At 41.8% G+C, this 24,059-nt stretch overlaps 2 protein-coding genes across 2 annotated transcripts; one reads left to right on the top strand and one right to left on the bottom strand.

Annotated features, from left to right (window-relative positions):
- Positions 1-2,691: 2,691 nt before the first annotated feature.
- Positions 2,692-7,239, bottom strand: LOC143336475 (solute carrier family 23 member 1-like). Its single transcript, XM_076756675.1, has 12 exons — positions 7,192-7,239; positions 6,440-6,586; positions 5,790-5,947; positions 5,412-5,571; positions 5,044-5,225; positions 4,753-4,873; positions 4,471-4,627; positions 4,018-4,271; positions 3,720-3,884; positions 3,513-3,621; positions 3,295-3,390; positions 2,692-3,117 (listed from the first exon to the last, which is right to left on the bottom strand). The coding sequence occupies exons 1-12, from the start codon at positions 7,237-7,239 to the stop codon at positions 2,849-2,851; spliced, it is 1,866 nt and encodes a 621-aa protein (XP_076612790.1). The 3' UTR covers positions 2,692-2,848.
- A 10,800-nt stretch (positions 7,240-18,039) lies between these two features.
- chgb (chromogranin B) lies at positions 18,040-24,018 on the top strand. The gene is made up of 7 exons (XM_076755685.1): positions 18,040-18,727; positions 18,898-18,944; positions 19,060-19,150; positions 20,438-21,773; positions 21,969-22,068; positions 22,393-22,503; positions 23,599-24,018. Exons 1-7 carry the CDS (start codon positions 18,682-18,684, stop codon positions 23,677-23,679), a joined length of 1,812 nt encoding a protein of 603 aa, XP_076611800.1. The 5' UTR covers positions 18,040-18,681; the 3' UTR covers positions 23,680-24,018.
- Positions 24,019-24,059: the final 41 nt, after the last annotated feature.

The following is a 24,059-nucleotide window of genomic DNA, read 5'->3' as shown; positions in this document are numbered from 1 at the left end:
TATAATCTTGCAAGGTGTAAAGGAAGTGAAAAGGTGTGGAGAAGGTTGATTAAAGAATGACGTACAGGTGAGGAGTGGACAGAGTTGGCAGGGTAACTGCAGGACTGATGAGTAGTGGGAACAGGTGTGTTGACAGGGAAAAGAAGGAAGTCTGAGGGCATCTTGTGGAAGGGTGGAGAATGGCAGGTCTGTGGGGGACAGGAACATACACGGCACATCAAATTCGGTGTCAGCATTAATACAAAACTGTGCAAAATTGGAGTTATAGTGAGGATGACATGGTGGGTTTCTCCCCGTGTTCACAAATATATGCAAATAAAATTATGTGTCTAAAAAATATATATATGTAATAGATCATCTTAATGTTTACATTTACAGAATGTTTTTCTTTGAAGCACATTACATTATAATGTACATTGTGAAAATAATTGTAAAATACTTGTAAAAGTAATAGAAATTTTGGAGATTTCTATATACAGCAGGTAGATGTTGAAATATTGTTTCTGATTTACAATCAGTGAATATGTTACCAGAGACTTACCTTCTGACCAGAATACCACCCTGATAACGTGGCCACACCTCCAATCAACCGATGCTATCAAGGTTGGCTCAGGTGTTTGGATTAATGTGAGATCGGTTTGAGTTTCCTTTGTCAGGTGGGGTTCATGAGTCAGAGTTACCTCAGCCAGGGAGGCAATAGTCACAATCTTCTTGCTCAGATCAAGCTTAATGTGAGAGCCAGTCTCACCTTAGTGTGCTGATTCATCCAGTATATCCAAGCAATGAAGTGTCAGATATCCACCACTGAGCTCAGGAGATGAACAGACCTGATTGTTATGGCCCACTAAAACAGTCCAAGGCTTAACCTGACTCCTGATAATCTACCATTGTTATTGCCTCACACTGGTTGTGTGAGCGCCTAACACCACATTTCCTAAAGCATATTGCCTGACGTCTCACACTGAATAGGAACATATCAAGATTCCCAGAATGTGTGCACAAACATGGAAAATTCAATCTTATTGGTGTCTGAGAACTTTTTTCTTGGCACCATGAAAGATACATTCTCCTGGAGCCTATGGGAAGTAATTGCCTTGAGGAATTTGAGTTAAAATCTACAGCATATTTTTCTCCTGTGATGCTTAAATAAAGAAAAAAGGACAAGAAAAACAACAGTTAATACTGGAATTTCAGCCCACAAGGCAGAGAGGCGATATGACGCCACTACAGTACATATCCATGCATGCAGATTACAGTTTTCAAATAAAAAAGGGTCATGTGAATGTATGTGGGTCCCGTAAGTGAGATCAGTTGAATATATATGTACATTCATTGGATATTCTTTATTTACACTGTTTGTATAAATAATGAATGAACGGATGAATGAATCAGCAGGAGTGTGTAGACCAGTCACTCACACTCTGCCTGCAGTATGATCTCCATCTACTGGTCATGAATACACAATTTTTTTTCTCTCTTTGCTGTTATGTTTGTCTCTCAATCCGCTCTCCAAACTCCATTTGCAGTAATATTTATGTCAGAAGAGATGAACCTGGCATTTGAAAGCTTTCAGGACCCCGCAGTAGATCTCATCAAGTGCCTGAAAGCTGGGAGGACAGATGATATAATGTAGATTTCAGACAGAGAGAATAAAAGTAATTCTTCAAGGCTGAAGTCTCAGACAGAAAAAATAAAAATATGGTGCTGGTAAATTTGAAGCCTTCCCTGATGAGCGAGAACTGCTGAGTTATCACGATCATTTCCCATTGAAATGCAGATCTCTGGCACAGTGTTACATAAAACCCAATTCTGAATCACTGCACAAATGGATGGCAACATGCACATTTGAATATTCTGTAATGTGATCTGAGTGAGCTGCAAAAAAAAGATTTTTAAAGTGCAAATTACACTTGTGCTATTGTACCATGCTGAAATAACATTAGAGCAGACAGCCAACCATTGACCAGTGGTCAAAATGGGCCTCGGGGAAAACTGATGGCTCCACAGATCACAGCATTACACAATATCCCACCTGGCTGTCAGAGCGGGTAAGAAAGAGGAAATGAATACAGGGAGAAAGAGATGAGGGCGTGGAAGGCAAAGAGAAAGATTGAGAAGATGTGTTATCTCTGTTTGCTTTTGCAGAGGGAAACACAATAACGGCTCGAGGGTTGCTGCGGTGGGATTTTAAGCAGCCGCGGTGTGAAGATAGGTCTGTATGATAATAAATTTATCCACGGGCTAAATTTAATTTCCTTTGAAGGAAGGGAGTGAAGAGCGCATTATTCTAGTTTTCCGACTGCGAGTTATTGGAAGAATTTTGAGTAATGGTGGGACATACAAACGGCAACACTTTGATTGTTTAGCAGTTCTCTTTTAATTGGTGTTGACAGAATATGAGAGCTGCAGTTCACCCTCAGATGTGTCTGTTTCTCTCTGTGCAGTCAGGCTCAAAAAGTAAAAACATGGTTTACACTTTGAACTGAAAGCCACCGCTGGCTGCTTCGCCACAGATAGTTTCCTAAACATAGACAAGCTTAGTATGATTCTTAAATACTTAAATAATGCAGAAGAGGAGCATTTAAGATCCAATAAAAATGGAGAGGGTGACCAGTCGGCATTTACATCTTGTTATTTTTGCTTTTACTGGCATCCACTACAACTCACAATGACAGCACAGATGAACACTGATTAATAAAATAATTATTAAGCAGAGATGGATAGTATAAAGATCCCTGAGAGCCCCGACAATATTTCTGTGACTCCTCTAGCAGCAGTGTGACCTAAGAAGAGAAGCAGGTACGATTTTTACAATTTTATTTCTATCACCCCACTTCTGGTTCAGAGCTTATAGACGAATTTCGTTGATGATCTCTGTGCTGTTAGGCAGTTGCTCACTCTCCTTGCTCTGTGACATTTTCTTGTCTTCAAGTTCTGAGTTCTGAGTTCTGTGGCCCTTCCGTGGGCAAAAGGGGACATAGCGAACCCAAGACTGGGACGAGAGGCAAGAGGTGATGCCAAAAGGGAGGTCATACACTTCTTCAGCTCCCAAGGTGTTACTAGAGTCCTCAAGAGGTACTTTGTTCCAGGATAAGAGGCCACGCTCACGTTTGGTCCCTGAGATATCATAACACATAGTTTACATTCACAAAAAAAAAGCAGTGATTTCATAATGATTAGATATTAGTAGAGTAACAACACAGCAGAAACAAATTGCATGCCAAGATGCTACGTGGCATGGCCCAAAGGCTGCCACACAATTTCATTCAGTTACAAGGTTCCACTTCAGCTTACCTGGAATTGTGTTGTCGAGGAAGAAGCCAAGAAACCCTCCAACAAACATATGAGTGGTCAACAATATGTATACAATTTGGTCTATCTCTTGAACACCTGAGTTTCACACAGGAGGACAAAGTATTAGTGTGACGCAGTTCAAACGGACTTGTTTCATGGCAGTGAGTAGTTGAGGTAAAAGCTATTGAAAAGCAGTGACATTTCCTGGTAGATTATACCTGTTTTGAAGAAATCAGGATTCTTCAATGTCCAGTTTGGAATGACGAGAGCAGAAAACATGGAAAAACCAAAAACAAATATATTCCTGGAGGAATTCATGTCTGTGGACTGGAAAATGAGATGCGTCAGCAAAATTCTGAATCGTAGCAAAGCATTTGGAAGCAAATCTGGCTGAATATCAAACCATGTGTCATGCTGTTGTTTACCTGCAGATTAGAAATGCCTGCTGCAGTTATGACGCCAAACATGATAAGGAACATCCCTCCAATCACAGGAGTGGGGATCGTTGTGAAGATTGCTCCAATTTTACCCAACATCCCCATCAAAATCATGAAAATTCCACTCAGAAGAATCACCATTCGGCTGCCCACCTGTCGCACAAGCGGGGAGTTTGAAATAGGTTCTGCAGACCTGCTTTTTAAGCTCTTCCACACCAAAGACAGCCTATGAAATCATACAGTATAACTTAATGTTAAAGATTGAATGTCACTATCATTATCCTACCTTGGTGATACCCAGGGCAGCCACGTTCTCACTAAATGAGGTCGTGCCATTGCCTGTGCCAAAGGCCCCTGCCAACAAACAACCGAGCCCTTCAACACCAATGCCCCGGCTGATGGCGTGCTTTGGGGGAGGAGGGGCCCCCGACAGCTTGGCACATGCATGGTAGTCGCCCACAGACTCTGCCATGGAGCATATAATTCCAGCCATAATGCCAAATACACCCGCCAGGCTTACAGCTGGCATGCCCCACTGACCTGAAAGACAAGTCAATTACTGCTAATTGAATAGTCAAGAACATCTTAGTATTTTCAACAATATTGCCAATATTTGATTCCACTACACATACTGCATCTCATGCCATAAAATGATTATGATCAATGTATTACAGATTAAAGAATGATATTATAAAGCAACTAAAACAAAGGTGTGTTAATAGTTTTCTTGTGAATTTACCAGGATAAGGAAATGTGAACCAGGAAGCCTCGTTCACCACATTTCCCTTCACATCAGTGCGGGCAAGGTGGCCATATTGGCTTGGATCAGATGGTAGGACATCATAGATGGTGAGGAGGTAGCAGACTAACCATGAGACCGCAATTCCCAGCAGAATCTAAGCAATAACTAATATTAGTCTCAGTGTCAGTATTTCAGGGTGGCCATAAAATCCAACAAAAATTGGTAAAAAATGATGTATATTGGCATCAGTGATGAAGCGTATTGTTATCTAAAACATACAGGCATTATCTGGAAGATGTAGAACTTGGAGGTGTGCAGTTTCTTGGCTTTGCTATATGCAGGAACAGGAATTGGTATGCGGTGGAGATACTGGGAGAACAGGATGATCAGCACTGTGGTCCTGTGTGTATGAGAAGAACTGTAATTTGTATGATGACACAGAAGTAGATCTTTGGCTGCAGGCTACAGCTTTACCAGGCAGAATTTAGTTTTGAATGTCATTTTACACTGTGACCGGAGTTAAATTTGTAGTCTGCTGGTTCACACAGTTACAGCACAGTGCTTACGTACATAGCAGAGATGCCCCAGTGGCTGCCAGTCTTGGTTCCAGCTGAATCGTACAGCGACAGGCCTATAAGAGAGACTGTGGGGGCAATGGTTAAGGGGCCAATGAAGCGCATGAGGAAGCCGATGAGGCCGGAGAAACCGACCAGGATCTGGAGGAGGGAGGCCACCATGATAGAGCCCTGCAGCTGTGGACAGAAACACAGCAAGTGAGGTCATAAGCATTAACGTCACCACTCTTTCTCTGGCAGAGTGATAGACTTTAACAACTATATGATTACTTACAGCATGACCTCACTGACTTAATCATGCCCTCCACAGAAGTGCTTTTTTACGCCTTTGTTGCTGAAAGCTACGTGTTTGTGTTGGCTCACTGTTCTCATGCGGGTCTGCCACACTTCTTTGAAGAGCGGTGAGGAGGTGTTGACCAGACTGGCATTCTGGGTCCAAGCTGGGCACTCCCACTGTGGCATGGACAACATGGCCGTGGCAGGGGTCAGCAAAGCAAATGTACCCCCCTGTAGGATGGGAAGCCTATGGGTGTGACATAAACGTAAGCGATGACAAAAAGAGAAATCATTCACTGAGAAATGAGTCCAAAACAAAGCGTTTGAAGGATGCCATATGCTGTCTGGCTTTCGTTTGGTGCTGGGCAGGTAGCACACTACAGCAGTTTTACCAGAGTTTTTTTTTTTTTGGCTGAAAACAAAACCTTACAGGACGGTCAAATGAATTAGCACCATCATTCTGACCTGACACCGAAGGTGACCTGCAGCACGGTGCACAGGCCAGAGACGAAGAAAATGGTGTTAATGAGGCGACCCTGGGTCAGGCTGTCGTGCTGCAGACACAGCCCCTCCGAGAGAATGAGAGGGATGGAGATGATCCCACCGAACGCTGTCAGGTAATGCTGTACAGGAGAGGGACAGTGGTGAGACAGATGGCTTGATGGTATTGATGATGCAAACACCAAACACATTAAAAAATGCTGGTCTGAGGCACCTGCTAGAGCGCTCAGCCCATGCACTAAGGCTCCAGCTGCTCTTTACTGCATGTCTTCCCCCTTTCCTGTCTGTCTGCAGCTGCACTATCAATTAAAGGCAAAAAGCCAAAAAAAAAAAAAAAAAAAAAGCATGCTGGTTTATATCACAGTATGTAATCTTCTTTCTCTGGGTTGATAAAAGGCAAAGAAGGCTTGCTTCCAGAATCAGTGACAGCTACAGTATGTAATTTTGCAGTGTTATCATGATTATGTTGATACGGTGCAAGGAATCAAAGTTTCAACATGTTTATTGCCCCAATTACAATATCTACATCCAGGAATTTCACAAGACATTTAAAGAGATCTGAAATAACACTGAAGGCTGAAATCAATTCACGACACAGGTAGGATCACACCCACCTGCATGGCCAGAAAAATACAAAGGTACCAGGGGGGAATGTCAGTCACACAATAGGTGGGTTTATTTCTGTCTTCCTCTGCTGCACCGTCGCTCCCACATGTCTTTTCCTGCTTTCCTCTGGGCTGATCATTGACTCCTTCATTCTTCTGTGGCACCATATAAAAACATGCAGATGCAAAAAACAGACAAACAAACAAACAGTTAACAAAAGCTCACCTGGAGCCGCACCAATGCAATAACTCTCAGATGATTTGTTTACGGATATAGCACATTTGGCTAATGGATATTTAACGCTGAATTATGCAGTGCAGTGAAGCAGATAGACATTTCAGGTAGATAAACATCGTAGACAGACATCTCTGATTTTGTTTTTTTCTACTGGTTGCAAATGGGGAAAGTTATAAAGTGAAATAAATGGAATAACATTAAGCTGTGTGGATCTGATCAAAACAAAACAAGACTTTGTGCCGCGTGGGCCTTCCTTTCCCTGCAAGGGTGGTGACAGTACAGAAAGAATTTCAGCAAAGGTTTCCCAATTTTTAGAAACTTCCAACCTAAATTACTTGTGCAAAGCCTTGCCTACTATTTAGCAGCATAAATCAGGACTCTGTAGTACAGTCTATTACTTTTCAGCAAGGTACAAAATCAAAAGCAGTCTTTCTTCTGAATGCTTACTGGTGACACTCACTGCATTTAGAAAACACTTGAAAATGTCCACATATGGTATATTTTACACGAATAAGTCACTTACATCAAATGCAAGATTGTCGAGTCCACCGCTTTCTTTCCCTGAAGCCATTGCGACTGCGGTATAAAATAAAAACTTCTTTCTGGTGCTCACAAGAGGTGAAATGCAAGATCAAATTCAACTGCAGAGAAACAAACATGCAGGGTAGATCCTGAGGAGTCAGAGGAGGAGGAAGGAGTCATCCAAGGTTGCTAAGGTGAGTATAAAAGACGACGCAAAGTAATGACACCTATGCTAGAGCCGCTTTCGTCCTTGTTATCACATTTACAGCTGGCTGTGTGCACACTTCTCAGAACAAAGCCAAGCCCATTCATCTTGTTTATAGGTGTTTGTTAATTATTACTTATTATTTTCCGCAGTGTGGAATTCCTATTTTGGAGGGATTCCCAAAACAACTGAGCAATTCTTACTACATACATTTATATCATGGTCACTTATAGGGTCAAATAGAGGAAAGGAGAATTCCTTAGACACACTTTAAGCAATACAAGGATGAGTGAAGGATTGAGAGATGAAAATAGGATGGATGCATCGTTTTTTGGTCATGGCTTAAGAGCAGACTGCTTACTTTTTTTAATGAACTCACTTTGCGTTGAAGAAAAATGAAAAAGAAAAAGAAAACTCAGAGAGCTCTGGCAGTCTCAGCTTGACGCTTTGTTTGATCCTGGTTTGCATTTAGCACTTACCTCAAACTGTCACAATCAGTTGACAGGACAAAATTGGGAAGATGGTTAGATAAAGAGATTTAGTGCCTTCAAAGAGGGGATGTTTCCCTCCCTCACAGGGGGGAGGAGAATGTGGAGAGCTGATATAATCTCTCTGTGCGATGCTGATAAATGTGTCGAGGCAGGTGCGGCAAGGCAGCTTGGGAAATTATCATGGTGAAACGCACTCCAGCCTCCAGTTTTGTATGAGCCCAGAGTGCCGAGTGGTGTTTGATGTCAGGTCACAGTAACCCAGGCTCACTTGCTTCCTCAAGGAGATGTGCACAATACCTTCCCTATTCTCAATACATTAAGGACAGGAGGAGAAACAGCATCGCAGGATAAAACCAGGTCAAGATGACAAAAAGTGCGTAGGAACTAATTGAAACAGGGCACAGAGGCACAATCAGCAGCGACACAGGCAAGCACTTTGAGATATCCTTTGCTTTTATAATCATGCTAATATGTGCTGGTTTGTACTTGTTTATTAGCGCAGTTGGGCTCCGCAGTTAGGGAGTAATTTGTACTCTAAAGGACGCTTTGAGAACAGCAAACTTTAATGTCATTGGCTGTGATGTAGCACATCATTAACTCCCTGCGACATGTTTACAGATAATGCCGCTTTTTCATTTTGTGACTTGCAACCACGCAGGTTAATTTTTCATGTTTGGAGTTTAGGGAAGCAATTCAGCCAATTTGTGTGGAGATGCAAAAAGTGGAGCTCTTCCTCAGCTATCAGTTCATTAAAACACAGAAGTGTACATCTATTAGGTAACTGCTGCTTCTAATGAAAACTGCAAAATGCTGCCACAAAAACATACCAGTATGACTAACATGTTGCAAGTCTCATTTTGCACCGTCATACAAACTGTGACACATTCTGACAGGGAAAGGTAGGATGCAGTGATAAACACAGGGGTTTGAATGCAGCAAAGAACATTCAGTCAGCAGACGTCACAGCACATAAAGTATTTGTTCATCCAGCAACAAGCCATCGTCTCTCAGTCAAGCCTGAGGGAACAAGAAGTAAAAGAAAGCTCTTTGTGGCAGCGTGGCTGCAGCGTACACTCCAGCTTATGAATCTTTTCATTCATGTGTCAAATATTTAGTGCACCGTGTTCCATAACAACACGTTAGCTACCCCCAGAAAAGAATTAGATCAAAGATTAACATCCACATTAGTAAATGATTAGTGAATTAGCTCTCAAATATGCTTCATGCCATGCTATCACTTCTCATGTATCTCTGTAGGAATGATAGCGATCCGCAGCTTTTACATTAAACATGCATGTGTTTCTTGCCCAAACTCTTCCAGCTGAGTACAGTCAGATTAAGCGCTGAATGGCGAACGCTTGTCTCCAGCAGAGAGCCCAGACCTTTTCAAAGCAAACAAGTGCCAGCACCAATCCATTCGAATGTGAAGTCAGAGAGAGAACAAAAGAACACAACTTTGTTCCCTAACTGCCATTGATCTTGGCACCAGTGTTGTGTGTCATTGCAGACAGGCAGGCTCAGCGTGAATGATTTAACAAGAAACTTCCTCCTTAAATTTTCATTATAAAGAGCAACGTACTTGCTGTATTGAAAATTAGAAATTGAATAAAAAATTACAGCCTATTTTTTTTATGCTTGTCCTAATTTTTGTTATCTATTTAAATGTTCTCTCCTTCCTCTTTCCTCCGTTTCGGTGTCCCTCCCTATGCATCCAAATGAGAAGCACTTGCTGTGAAAACCACGCACCATCCATGAATTTCATTTGTGTATTTGTTCACATTTGGGTGTTTTCGTAAAGGCGCGCAAATGGTAATTCAGCAGCAGTTAAACAGGATGTAAACAGTCGTGTGCCTTGAATATTTAGTCATCACTTTGCACAACAAACACAGCAAGCGTGTTTGCTCCCTTGTTAGCAGAACACATGTGACAGATGTCCACCTGGAGTGGATCCAGTTTATGTGGTCAGCCTCGGCAAATAAGGTTCTCAGAAAATGATTTTCAATGAAAAAAAAATGAATGGAACATGAAAATATCTGGATATGTGTACACGGCATAAATATTGGGACTTGAAAAAATAAAGGCTTGAAAACACACATTCAGTTAAACAAATTGAAAGTGTTTAAAATGTTAACTAATAAGATTTGCTATTTAATTCCTTTAAACCAAAAGGCCTCATTGAATGCCACACAGACGTTTTCCTTGAGGCTCTAAGTGACCTTTACACTTTTGAACCTGAGGAAAAATTTAAGCTAAATAATCCACTTTCCACCTGACGGCTGCATGCCTCAATTATGACTCCGCACCACTTGATGTTATCACCCCTGTGAACAACGCTTAACCTCAGTGTCAATTTAACCAAAGAGCTGAATGTCACAGTGGGAAAGTTGCTTCAGGGCAGATCAATTGTCTTTAATATGATGGCAATATGAGAGACTAGTAGGATAATATAACTGTCTGTCTATTGGATGCTAGAGAGCATTAAAGCCATAAAATCACTCTTCCTTTGCAATCAGTACATTTCACATGTTTTATTCAAAAACTACTACACTTTCCCGGGCAGGAAAAAATGACATCACCCACAGTAATGTGATGTTTTTTACAACCTTACCAGACAAAGTTGTTCCTGCAGGTATTTTGCAATTGGTTTTCGAGCACTTAATCAGCAGTCCGAATTATGCAACCAAAGATATCATCCAGTGTGGTGACAGAGGGCCAAACAAACCAAGGCCACTGAAATGATTAGCACTAAATTGCAGTTCCGCAGTACACCGTGTCTTGAGTGCCTTTCCTGGGCGGCAGTTACCAGGGAAAAATCAATGACATGAAAAGCCTGTGCCAATTTGTGATTTAAGAGAGCTCTTTAAAAGAGGCGTCTCAGAACAGACACAGGCCAATCTGTGCAGTCAGAAAGTATTTTAATTAAATTAAAATGTGTGTTCCGATTTATTGGACAGCAAGGTTAACTAGGCAGCGAGGAAAATTAGGTTTTTTTAAAATGTAATTTAAGCCACTGTTTATTGCGCCTATGAGGAACAAATGGACAAGAAACTGAAAAAATCTTCTCTCTGAGCTTTTTCATGTGACATAATGAAGTCTGTTTCTCATAGTGCTACAAGACGACTGCAGTACATCAGTAACAAAAGGCTGACTGACAAAGGAGGGACTTGAAAGCTCTCACTTGCATTCTTTAATATTGTCTCTTATGTCAAGAAAGTGTTGGTTTTGTGGTTTGTCAAGGGCCATCTGTGTGCAAATACATCTACATGCAGTCTGTTATCAATATGCAATACAACGAGAGCACATATCATGCTATACAAATCAATAGAGAATGATTATAGTTTTAGAATTCAGTTGATAGCAACGCTAATAAACTATTTGATGGCCCCTGTGGAAAATTTGCATCAATCTCCTCTGCACAATTGTGCATCTGCCTGGCTGACAGAGCTGTGTAATAGGGCTTGTTTGCATTTACACATCAAAATCACTACTCATGATGAAAAGCCGGGAGAGGAGAGCACATGCAGCAATACTGCCCCATTAAATTTTCATTCACTGCAGAGGCTCGGTACAAAAGGTTTGCAAACATCTTCAGCTGTGTGGCGGCCAATCCTTTGTTATGTTTAGGGTGATGAAATATGAATGACGAACAGCCGCAGCAATAGCTTGAGAAAGAGCAGCTTTGTGTTTGAAAATCATTCATATGAAAATGAGATTAATGCTCCACTACTATGCTATTCACTAACTTCTTTAGTAATGAAAACTCTGCATCTTTCTTCCAGACTAAGATCAAGTTAGAGAGGATTGTTAAACGTGTTTATCATTGAGGCACTGCAGCACTTAAAGGCCCTAAAAGCTTCATGCTATGATGCAGTTAGGTGTTACTGTACATGAACATACACTTTTCTGCTAAAGTTTTGGTTATTGCACATTTCTGTGGACCACTAAATTCTTTTGAATAGTTTAAGTGGGCATGTTGGCCTGTCGTTAATTGTTTTTAACTGCTTTACCTCCGATTTTTTTTTCTGTATCTTTAGATGATAACTCGTCTAAACACTATGAGGTTACCTGTGGGGTACCACAAGGATCAATTTTAGGACTGTTTTCATTTTTGCATGCTATCCCTGGGCAGTGCTGTAAGGAGGCACGGCATTTCTTTCCACAGCTATGCTGATGACGCTCAGCTCTAGGTTGCCATGACTAACTTGTTAACTGAATTTTAGATATAAAAGCCTGCATATCACAGAGTTTTTTACACCTCAGCCAGGATAAAACAGAAGCACTGATCATTGGTTCAAAGGCTCAGGGAGAGAAACTGGCCTCCAAACGAAATACTTTAGGACTCAACCCAAGCCAAGAAGAAAGAAATGATTTTTGACTCTGATTTTAATTTCAAGGCTCATGTGTGAGGTGTCAGAAAAACAGCATTTGAAGAAAATCTCCAAGTTCAGCCATTTGTGTCAATGAGCACACTGAACACAGAGGCTGATGCATGCTTTTACAACTAGCAGGTCGCACTGAAGAATTCAACACATTAGTTACAATTAATTCAAAATTCTGCTGCAAGAGAGCTGATTTATACTAAATGGAGACCATAAGCCTATTTTAAAGTCTTCACACTGGTTTCCTGTTATTTTTCGCATTGATCATGACATTCTTTTATTAGTTTATGAGGTACTTCACGGCTTTGCGTCAGACTACTACTTAGAAATGGTTTTTGGTTTATGAACCAGGAAGCTGTTCCACATGCCACTTAGAAGTGATTTAAAATGCAATAAGAATGAGTTGTAACACTGATGTTTTGTGTGATTTATGTAACACTGACGCTGTACTGGTATGTGTTGATAGCCTGATGACTGCATGCACAGTAGATGAATACTGAGCGCGTGGACAGGTACTGAGGGCTTGAATAATGAAAAAATGTCTGGATAACAGAGCAGAGCAGATAAGCATCTAAAAGATAAGAACCAGCATCTTGGACGTGGCAGTTGTATAAAAATTACTGTGCAACTTTGCTATGGATTCTCTCTGTTCTTTGGACTCTGAGACCTGTCTGCACATGTGACCACAGTGCAATAAACATTAAGCCAAAGGAATACTGTGTTGACTTTTATTTCACTGCCTAAACTCACATGCACTAGATAAGCTGACACAACAGCAGCATCTGAAAATGCAGAAAAACAGAGATTTATGTTGCCTCACAGCACAGCTAATAAGCCGTCATGCAGTAAAAAGAAAATGTACATGTCTTCAACATGTATTGCACAGTCTCAGCGACGAAGACAAATCTATTATTCAAGTTCAGACTTACTGAAAATTTGTATCAGTGTACCGTAAATCACCTTTAGTTCAATGATAAGCTCGAAGTCATAAATCTAAATATATCATAGTTGTCAAGCATAGCACATTTTCTACTCGTACTGACATAAAAGATTCAGTGGCTCATCATGGTACCATGCTAGAGGGACCTTAGTGGGCTTTTTTTTCTCAGTAGGCTTTTAAATCTTCATGCAGCACATTTTATACAATAAGTTGCATAGAAAACATGGCTGTTATTAGATAAAAATTAACTGAAATACAAGCGAAAATAGTTTCACCTCTCAAATAGAAATTCCCGGTAACCAAAGAGCCCTTAGTACAAAATCAACATTGATATCAGCATCAACTGCAGGGACAGAGATTACTGAGATGACTGTATATACACAAAACCAGCAAATCAATACAAAACAGCATAAAATGAAGACAACATAAGAAACTGAATAAAGCAAAATGGGATATGGCTGAAATATAAATAAATATTGCAGGAGCAAAAAAACAAACAAACAAAAGGAATTACTGTGCAAAGTGATTAATATGAGTGATAAACGACACCCTTTTGGAGGCCATTATCAGCGTTAGCAAATACACTAAACATGTATTTCACACATCACTATAAGTTGATGCAAACTCATCCAAACTGTGCGTTAAACACAGGAGATATTCTTTAGGCTGCTTGAGATTTTTTCCAGCTGCCCTCGCTGTGCTGAGCAGTGTTGATATTACATCATTCTTCCATAACCCTGTGACTCTTATCAGCGCGTTTCAGTAAACAGCTAACCATATTAAAAATGAGCTGGTCCTGCAGTACTGTAAGTGCTGCTGGTGATACATCTTTCCCCAGACAAGACCCGGGTGTGATGGCCTGTCTATGACTCAGGCTTGGGCTGTCAAAATGCCACCCAGTGTGATGATATCATCTAGAATTGATTTTATTGTGGATATGGAGCTGCCACAAAAGCGAGAGAAAGTGTGTGTGTACAGCAAAATATGATCCTGTGATCACAGACAGACTCACCCTTGACTGTTTCAGAACATTATTTTGCTCAAGTTGCAAAAAAAACCCCTGCTTTTACTGTTAACATTGTATGTGATTTCATTGCACTGCACCTCTTAGAGCAGCAGTTCTGAAGCAACAGTGCAATAAGTAGTACACACAAGCTGCCTGAGCAGCTAGTGTAACTGGTTAATTGGTCATTATTCTTCTGAGAACAATATACTTTTAGAGTTGTCACAAGATTCATAAAGACTGGCCTACTCTGCCCCATTCATAATTTATTCACATTTATCCTTCGTCAGCTGTTCTCATCATCCTTTTTCCCCTGAAGACCTCATTAGGATCTTCATCTTTACGCTCATATTACTGAAGTGAAACAATTTCACTAAAACACAATCTGCACTGATAAAGAAATACTCATGGGTGATGACGAAGAACTCAAGTATGCAATTCACACACACACACACACACACAATCACTCACGTGCACACGGATACCACAAGTACTCACTGTGTCTTAGCACTCTTGCGGACTTTTATTTTCCATGCTTCACTTCAGGTTCTGTCCAGGATGCTTAATGATGGAGTTGATTCCTAATTTACGACAGAGAGAAGCGATCAGAGCCAGAAGATTTGAGAGGGAAATCTGATAATTAAGTATTACATATTATAATTAGCCCTCACCTGCTTATCCGGCAATGAATATAGTCCCTGTATTACACTATAAATCACAGCTGTATCTGCTTTATGGGCCATTTGAATCTTGCGGAGGCCATTTGGGTCCTATTGAGCGCTGTAGAGAAAGCACCCTGCTGCTACAAAAGTGATGCTAATAGCATTACAGACGGCAAATAGAGCACAAGCCCTCTATCATCCTCTTTGATGAATGCATAAACAACGAGTAGCTTTTTAATGAGACCTGCATGTGTCATACGTAACCACACTTTCCATTCTTTGCCTGCCTTGTCTGTTATCCAACACTACTTCACTGAGGGCCTATAGTAATTACCTGGCAGGGTACTGCAGTGTATTCCGCAGTGTTCATCGAGTATCCAGCAGCTAATGGATGGGTAGTGCTGGATTAGCCCAGCAATGGGTCAACTGCCCCAGGGCCTCAGAACTCCAGGAGCCCAAAAGCTCCTGGCGTATTTTGCTAATTGAATAGAACATTTGTTTTAGGATATGTTGCCCTAAAACACAGTATCCAGTCACCATGCTGGATTTAAAGGTGAGTCCTGTTTTATACTGCAACTTAAACTTGACAAAGATGGTCACTGTGTCAACAATATTAAGGAGAATACAGCCATGTAAGCAGCTCTGTGCTAAAGTACAGAGGTGCTTTTTATGTTAACAGAAGGAGCTGCTTGGACATTTTTGCTCCAAAGAAAGTTTTTCCTTTTTTGTCAAAATGACGTTTAAATTACACGTTCTGTTTTCAGTAAAGTTTTTGACGCAGTCACAGTCTGTGTTAATATTTTTGGGAATTGTGCTTCCGGGCCACTATGTTTGAGCAATTATCAAGATAATATCATGTTTCAACTTAATTAGTGAAAACTTTGGAAAAACTTTAGATCTTATATCAGATTGTGTCTCCTGAAAAGGAAAGTAAAACTGCCTCTTTCTCAACAAAATGTCAGACAATAATGGCACACTGAACACACACATATCATCAAAAGTAAGTGCACTTGACCACAGATGACCGTCCACAGACTCTCCTATTGTTCATGGAATATCATCAAAGTCCCACAGTAGTTTGGAGCCAAACATGAAGCTTGTCCCCTCCAAAGATCAAAGCCCGTGCCGAAGCTTTTACAAGCGGCGCGTTGCTTGTGAGCCACTCGTGTTTTGTTCATACATGTTCGTGGTCGTGATGAAAGGGCTGGTGTTGTTGCAGAAGGGGACCGATCTGAGTCGTGCTCACACAGCCTGTCTGAACACATCAAGCGTTCCCTCTCAATTCCCCCCCAACCCCTTCACTGCCTGTAAGCTCCTGTATCTTCATGGCTCACTAAAATATTAATCAGGCCTAGAGGGATGGCAGTAAGGCCACGAAAACACATACAGTGTCACATGTGAGTGCACACGCATTCAGGGACACACACACACATTGTTCAGAGCATGGGGCTTGTATAATTTAGTGCTTCAGTGCTTTTGATATCTAGTGGCTGGATGGTTCACAGTGCAGTACTGAGCCTCAGTCACAGACATGATTTCCTCCCCGGGGACCGCAGAGGAAACTGCAGAGCGCTGCTACCTTACTGCTGCTCACTGTACACAACACATGAAACTGGAAATCTATCATTCTCACAGAAGAAAGGGTTCACTGGATGCTTTGGATCAATGAGTATTGGTTGGGTGGAGGATATAGTGTCTGATGTTACAGTTTTATGCTCTGACCAGTAATTATATCACTTACCACAATGGAGCCTGTCTGCAGTAACAAAGACAGACGTCAGTAACCAGTCATGTAGGCACGAGAAGCACCGACGAGAGAGCAGATTTATGGAGCGCGATATTCTCGTTTAGCTTGCAGCTGTTACACTTTCTGGGCTTATGGTTTCCAAGACATGATTGAATTTGAATGTACGCTGCCATACATAAAGGTCAGTGCTCGCTGTGTAAACATCTCATGTAAACATTTTCACCATCATGCATTTTTAAGCATCTACAAAGGATACTGTGAGGCTGTGTAGATTTATGGTAGCCCAAAGTCTCAAACGGGTCACTTTTTGACTTGTGTTTTTCTTCTGTCAGAGTGAACGAATATGCATTGAGGAAGAACAAATCACTGTACAAGCGAGCAAGAAAGAAAAAATCATGCAAAGTGCCAAAAATGAAGATGCCAGCAGTTGTCGGTTTGAATGTTCTGAGCCGTGCTGAGCTGAGCCTACTAACTTTGAGCTCTGTCGCTGCACATGTCAGCTCATCCCAATCCGGGGATTGTTATGAAGACAGCAGCAGTCACAGATTAAGATACTGTTCATGCATTGCCTAGTTACTGTCCTGACACACAGACACACACACAGATACACAAAAACTTGCACTTGTCAAGATTTTTTTATTTATTTTTTTGTTTCTCTGCAGGTGTGTTCTTTTTAAGGTACCCAAATGTTAGTTGCTGTTTGTAAATGCAACATTCAAACTTGGCCAGTCCTTCCCGGCTCAGTGCAAGCTACTCTTCACTTTACTCACCTGCATGCTGTATTTAGCCGTGGGCTGCACACCTACTGCTCAAAGGCTGCAGCTGAGAAACATCCCAGACACGCTTTTTTGAACTTAAACTTCCTGTTCTTTATTGACTTCCCACAGTGATTGATTTTGTGATGCTTATGTTTTGGTGTTATGGGCTGCCACGTATGGTTGTTTTTAATGCTTTTTGTGCAAGAAAAAAAAAAGAAAAGGGAAAAAAATCACCCCAGACCAATAACGTTTTCATTCACTCACAGTAAGAAGAAAGAAAAGGCAGAGGGCAGGGTCTCTGAAGATAAATAGGCTACACTGCTCACACTTGTACTGGGTGATACGTTTTGAGAGCATGAGCCTGCAGGCTACTTTTTTTTTTAAGGAAAACCCGGAGTAGTATAGGCCTCCTTCTAATCACAGCAGCTATTGATCCAGGTCTCCATTAACTAGTTTTCCTCTGCTGGTGCATAAGTTCCCACTGGGAAGTGGACGGGATGTGCTAAAGGTTGAATGAATTATTGAGGAGTCTGTTTGTCTAAATTCTGACTGGATTGGTCAGGACTCTCTGTACATGTCTACTTTAACATGTGTGTGTGTGTGTGTGTGTGTGTGTGTGTGTGTGTGTGTGTGTGTGTGTGTGTGCTTTAGCCGACATTACAATAAATCGTTTAAGCATACTGAAGGAGGTATTGCGTAACTTCAGGCTTTGTTTTTCATATAAAAGGAGAACATGAGTTGATTTAACACGAAGAACGTCAGATATTATGCTTTTGAGTAGACAGCAGCATAAACATTAGCTGAGCTGAACCAACTTCAAAATAAAAACATTAGAAGTCCTCACAAAAGAATCACGCTGCCTAAGAGCGCACGAATCTTCTGCTGTTGTGTCCACCCTCTGTCCCCTGTACCTGTCTGTCCTCAGGCGTCTCATGGCATTAAACACAATCACGCATGGACCCTAATTGTATCCTCTCGTCAATCTGTTCAAACGATCACCTGAATGACCTGTGACACTAACTAAATCTGCTAATTCGCTTGTCACAAAATGTCGTGCACGCATCAAATTTCGCTCCCATCACTCTCTTCGCAGGTCTAATGAGTCATGACATTAACAGAGCCTAAAGCCCTCCTCCCACGCTCCCCCAGCCCACTCCTCTCTGTATTTGAGGCGCTCCTCTGCTCCGTTCCTCAGAGCAGCGGGCGCCCAGTCAGCGCAGCTCTCCCCTGCCGCTACGGAGAGGACGGGAGCTGGTAGCTTTTTCTTCGCCCCGCATCTTCTTGGATATACCCTCATCTCGCCAAGATGAGGCTTCTTTTTGCTGTTGTTGCGGTTGCGGCTTTGTTGACAGGTAGGTGGAAGCGTGGTGGGTTTTCTTCTCGCGGAGCGCTGTTAAGTTAGAGAGCGCAGTTCAGGACCACGGACAGAGACACAGATGAGCCTTGCACTTCAATACACGCAGTCCTCGTGCAATGCCACATTTGACTCGTTTGAACTGAGATACTTTATTCTCTAATGCAGGAAATCGGGCGCTTCCAGTGGGAAAAGAAGGACAGAGAGAAGATACGGTATGCTTTTATTGTGCTGTTTGATTATTAAGTTTAAAACAGTAGCCGTAAAGACACTGAAGGCAGAAGAGCAGAAAATCGCTACAGTGAATATATGTTTATTTGTTTATTGCAGGTGACACGATGCTTGGTTGAAGTCCTGTCCAAAGCTCTCTCCACACCGGACTCCCAGCTGGATCAGGAATGCAAAGACATCCTCCAAGCAGGTTTGTAGCAGAAGCTGATTATTCAACAGGGCCATCAATGTAATATATATTCTGGGGACACAACCCCTTAATATTCAAATATGCTCAAAATGCCCGCCAAATATATTGATATAAAAAATATAAATGAAGAAATTATGCTATGAGAGGCAACCATGCACTGTCGACTGAAATGATCATGAGCAAATGTAACTGTAACTGTAACTAAACTTAGAACAAGTTGCCAGTATTGCTGGTTGTGGTATTATGGTGCACTGCAGTTCTGTGTGAGGTTTGTCCAAGTGGTGTTGCCGTATGCATGCAGATCGTTGCTAGGGTGGGTGGGTACAATATATGTCAAAAACTTTAATTATTTTCAAATCTGTTAAAAAATGAAAAACTAGAATGTAATATGTCAGCTGTGGTAGTTTTTGTAAAGTGTTGAGGAAATGTTTTATGAAAGGCTTTTTCTGGCAATTATGCTAAATTCCTGTCAGGATGTTAGCTAGCTAGCATACATTCTTAGCATTAGCTTGCCAACAGCCCAAACATTCTGAGCTATTTCCGCTCGCTAGTTTTGCTTGAAGTTAAAATCCGTTAATGTATGCTGTTGATGGGACACTTATTATTCTAAAACTATACCAATAATAATAATTCACTTCAACCAGGACATGTGTGAAATAAAATAACATAATAACAACTAAAAACTAACATAAATTATAGTTTATGGTGAAAAGAGATGATTTGTGAGTGCTAATCAGTCAGCAATCTCTAACACTAGCTATCAAAGCTAAGCTAACTGGAAATCTGATTAGCCTCACATTCAGCAGTGCTCATGGTTGTATTGAACTAACTTTAATGTCTTTGTTTTGTCAGAAAGCCCATATGAAACCTGGGTAAGGTGTAAAACAAAAACAAAACAAAACAAAACAAACAAAAAAATCACATGAATAGTGAATTTTTAAACATTTTAGAATGGCATGAAATGAGAATTTTTTTCCTGGTGAGGGGGGACCCCAGGGGACCCAGACCCCCCCCAACCCCCTCAATGTTGACTCAATACCTTGTTTTTCACCGTGCATGGAGAGTAGTACTAGTTAATTATTCAGGAGACCCCTTACCCTCTAACTCAGTACAGTAGCTTGTAATTAGACCTATCTTTCAAACAGGTGATTAACCAGTTTGATCAATACAAGCTGTGATTTGGTCCAAAGGCTGAAGTCATATAAGAAAACCATCATCACTTACCTGTCCCCAAGAGCAATATTAAGTGGATCTTTACACCTCTTTTGATCTTTTGTTCTGTCACAGGGGTTAAACATGTTCCACTGGACAAGAAGAATGCAGAGGAGATAGCAACTAATGGAGAGGTGGTCAAAGGTCATCCTGAGGTGCCTGAGACAAAGGGAGCAGACGTGAAGGACATTGAGGCTCTCCTGAAAACCGTGGAGGAAAAAACAGAAATCCCAGAAGACGAGCGCAGCCAAGAATCCTGGAGTCTGGGTAATGAGAAGAGACACGAGAACGATGAAGAAGAACGAGAGAAGAGGAGCAGCTGGAAACCTGGAAGATACCACCAAAGGAAACACAAACGAGGAGAAGAAGAAGAGGACAACGAGCGCAGTCAGGAGAGTTGGGGGTTAGAGGAAAAGAGATCGGAAGAAGAAGAAGAAGGCGAAGACAGAGAGAAGAGGAGCTGGAGGCCTGGGAGATACCACCAAAGAAAACACAAACGAGATGAGGAACCTTTAGGAGACGAGAGGGAGGAGCCAGAGGAGGAACGTAGCCAGGAGTACTGGGATGTGGACAAAAGGCATGGGAACGACGATGAGGAGGAGAGATACAAGCGCATATGGAAGCCCAAACATCGCTACCACCACAAGAGAAAGCTCCACAAACGTGGTGAGGAGGAGGATGAAGGCGACGATCGCAGCCAGGAATATTGGGGTCTCGACGACGAGAGGGACAAGAGGGAATGGAGGGCTGGAAGGTACCACCAAAGGAGACATAAGCGTGATGAAGAGCTGTCTGAGGAAGCCAGGGAAGAGCCCGATGAAGAACGTAGCCAGGAATCATGGGACTTTGACACTGGAAGAGACAAAAGAGACTGGAGGGCCGGCAGGTACCACCAGAGGAGACACAAGCGTGATGAAGAGTTGTCAGAGGAAGCCAGGGAAGAGCCCGATGAAGAACGCAGCCAGGAATCATGGGACTTTGACACTGGAAGAGACAAGAGAGACTGGAGGGCTGGAAGGTACCACCAGAGGAGACACAAGCGTGATGAAGAGCTCTCAGAGGAAGCCAGAGAAGAGCCCGATGAAGAACGCAGCCAGGAATCATGGGACTTTGATACTGGAAGAGACAAGAGAGACTGGAGGGCTGGAAGGTACCACCAGAGGAGACACAAGCGTGATGAGGAGCTCTCAGAGGAGGAGAGAGAAGAGCCGGACGAGGAACGCAGCCAGGAGTCCTGGGGCTTGGACAAAAGGAATGGAAAAGAGGAGGAGGAAATAGAAAAGCGCATATGGAAACCAAAACATCGGTACCACCATAAAAAGAAATTTCACAAGCGTGGCGGAGGCTCATCAGAAGAAGAGGAAGAACAGAGGGATGATTCAGAGGAATACAAGGAGGCGGCAAAGGACAGGTAATTCTATCCTCAGTCAGATCTGATGACTTCTGCTCTTTGTTTGTTTGTATTCTGGAGCGCAGCAGCCCGCACAGTTCAATATTACATGTCTGCACTCAGCAGATTCTGCATAAGAAATGGCCGAACCTCTTCAGCAGTGTACACGTGCTGACATAAAAACTACTGCTAGAACGGCATCTAATTGTTTTTCAGGTATCTGGCAGAGAAGCGCAATCCCTGGATTTTCAGAGGCTACTACCATCCTGCGTGGTATAAAAGGGATTCAGATGAGCACGCTGCAACCTCGAACAAGGTGGGTATTGTGATGCACATAACGCCTAATGTGAGACAGAATGAACGTAGCTGCAAAGTATTCGTAGCTTTGGAGACTTTAAGACTCAACCTAAACATACTGAGCAAATGTGATCTTGGCATCTAATTTTTAAAAATATGTCTTTGGGTAATTTTATACATTTTCTGAGCTTATTCAAGAATTTAGCATGTGTGTGTAATTTTAAATAGTATTGACCCAACACCCATACATTTTCTAAATAACACACTCAGTGTTGCTTCATCATCATTTTGGCCCACACTGCACAGTTTGGACCTAATCTGGTTCTGCCTTGAATGTGTTCAGATGGACGAACTGGCCAAGTTGCTGAGCTATAAGATAAACCAGCTGGCCAACCACTCTAATCAAGAGGAGGCAAAGAAGAGCATGTACCAGAGAGCACTTACGGCACAGGAGGTAAAACCTTCACTAACGGCAACAAAATGAGCTTCGTGATTGATGTGAGGATGTATTTGCTGTCATGTTCACTTTGTTTAAACTCTAACTACACCACTGAACTGAAGTCTGGAGAGTCCATTGTGTTATCTACAGTACATGCAGTGATTTACTGTGCAGCACAGAATCCCATAGCCTATATCTGATGCTTGTACTTGTTAACAGTACTGTGTAGCAAGGCAATTTAAAAATACATGCAGATCTAAGAGTCTACGATTCATGAAGGATCATTGAAAATAGATGCATTTGTAGGCTTCATTTTTATTCTGCTTCCATGCCTCTTTTCCATAAAAAAAAGGCAATCTTCAGTCGCCCCCATATATTCAGCTGACCCAGTAAAGCCATGAGGCACATCAGGGTCCTCCACCACGCTTCTTCACTGGGGGGAAAAAAAGCAGCCATGCTCATTATGGAAATCTCCAGTCTACATGGGGATGTCAGGATTTAGCCTTCAGAACCACACAGCATCAGTGAATATGCATCTGTGCAAATGCACATCAAGAACTGTCCCTCGTGAGCACGTCCGAAATGCATGAGGATCAGCGTGTTCATGGCCAGTGACTCGTTCCTCAGCTCTGGCATACCTAGAACGGGTTTTTATTGCTCAACCCAGCTCTTCTTCACTGCATGTCTTTTCAACATTTGATCTCTCTGCTTTTTTCTATGTGCACTTTCCGCACCAGCTTTTTATGACTGTTGCAGTAATCACACAAAGAGCCTCAATATTATTGCCTCCCAGAGCGATCAAAGTCATAATATACCCACTCACAAGAGAGCAACGGCCTGTAGAGACTTTGAGTCAGAAAAAAACAAATCCGGGGGTAGGAGGCATCGTGATGATCAGTTCTAAGGCACCATGACTCAAGGGATAACAAGGGAACGTGTAATCTAAACTACAGATTCTGCATATTTAGATTTGGAGCTGGCATGGGAAAATAATCTTAATTTATGCTAATTTAATCCTGATTGATATTCCATACACCGTGACTGTTCAGATGCCACATGATATAAAATGATAGTTTAGTGGCTGATGTGTAAATATTCCTTGTTTTGCAGGAGAAGGAGCTGGAGAGCCTTGCAGCGATGGACATGGAGCTGCAGAAAATTGCTGCCAAGTTGCATGACAACAGCGCATAAGTGCAGGATGGACAGCGTCTCACTTCACCATCAGTGGATAAAAGCTGCTGTCTTTCCACGTGTCTGCCAATGTAGTGTGCTTACAGTGTTGAAAAAGCCAAAAAAATAAGACATAAAAAACCCTGGAGCCTTGCGAAAAACATTTTATCAACTTGTTGTATCATATTTGTGATATTTTGATGTTCTCAGTAATCAGCATGGGAATGGTTTTGATGTTTATATATATATAATAAGAGAAACTATCAAAATAATATGAGACAAATGATTCAAATAATTGTGTTCTGAAGAGTTTGTTCAGTCTGCCCTCAATAAAAGGAGTTATATTCTGGGACCAAAGAAGTATCTCTCCATTTATTTCCTGAGGAAAAGAAGAAGTGCTC

The sequence above is a fragment of the Chaetodon auriga genome, chromosome 18 (assembly GCF_051107435.1).
Source record: "Chaetodon auriga isolate fChaAug3 chromosome 18, fChaAug3.hap1, whole genome shotgun sequence".
NCBI classification, from domain to species: domain Eukaryota; kingdom Metazoa; phylum Chordata; class Actinopteri; order Chaetodontiformes; family Chaetodontidae; genus Chaetodon; species Chaetodon auriga.
The sequence above is the reverse complement of the archived record's forward strand: the minus strand, read 5'-3'. Positions and strand labels throughout refer to the sequence as shown.

What these genes read in the sequence shown, in the direction of transcription:
- LOC143336475 (XM_076756675.1), bottom strand. Translation starts at nt 7,239, where the DNA reads ATGGCTTCAGGGAAAGAAAGCGGTGGACTCGACAATCTTGCATTTGAT. An exon ending in TCGACAATCTTGCATTTGAT is followed by an intron (nt 6,587 to 7,191) that starts GTAAGTGACTTA and finishes ATGGTGCCACAG; the next exon opens with AAGAATGAAGGAGTCAATGA. An exon ending in GGCAGACCCGCATGAGAACA is followed by an intron (nt 5,226 to 5,411) that starts GTGAGCCAACAC and finishes TTCTGTCCACAG; the next exon opens with CTGCAGGGCTCTATCATGGT.
- chgb (XM_076755685.1), top strand. Translation starts at nt 18,682, where the DNA reads ATGAGGCTTCTTTTTGCTGTTGTTGCGGTTGCGGCTTTGTTGACAG. An exon ending in GGTTGCGGCTTTGTTGACAG is followed by an intron (nt 18,728 to 18,897) that starts GTAGGTGGAAGC and finishes TCTCTAATGCAG; the next exon opens with GAAATCGGGCGCTTCCAGTG. An exon ending in CAAAGACATCCTCCAAGCAG is followed by an intron (nt 19,151 to 20,437) that starts GTTTGTAGCAGA and finishes GTTCTGTCACAG; the next exon opens with GGGTTAAACATGTTCCACTG.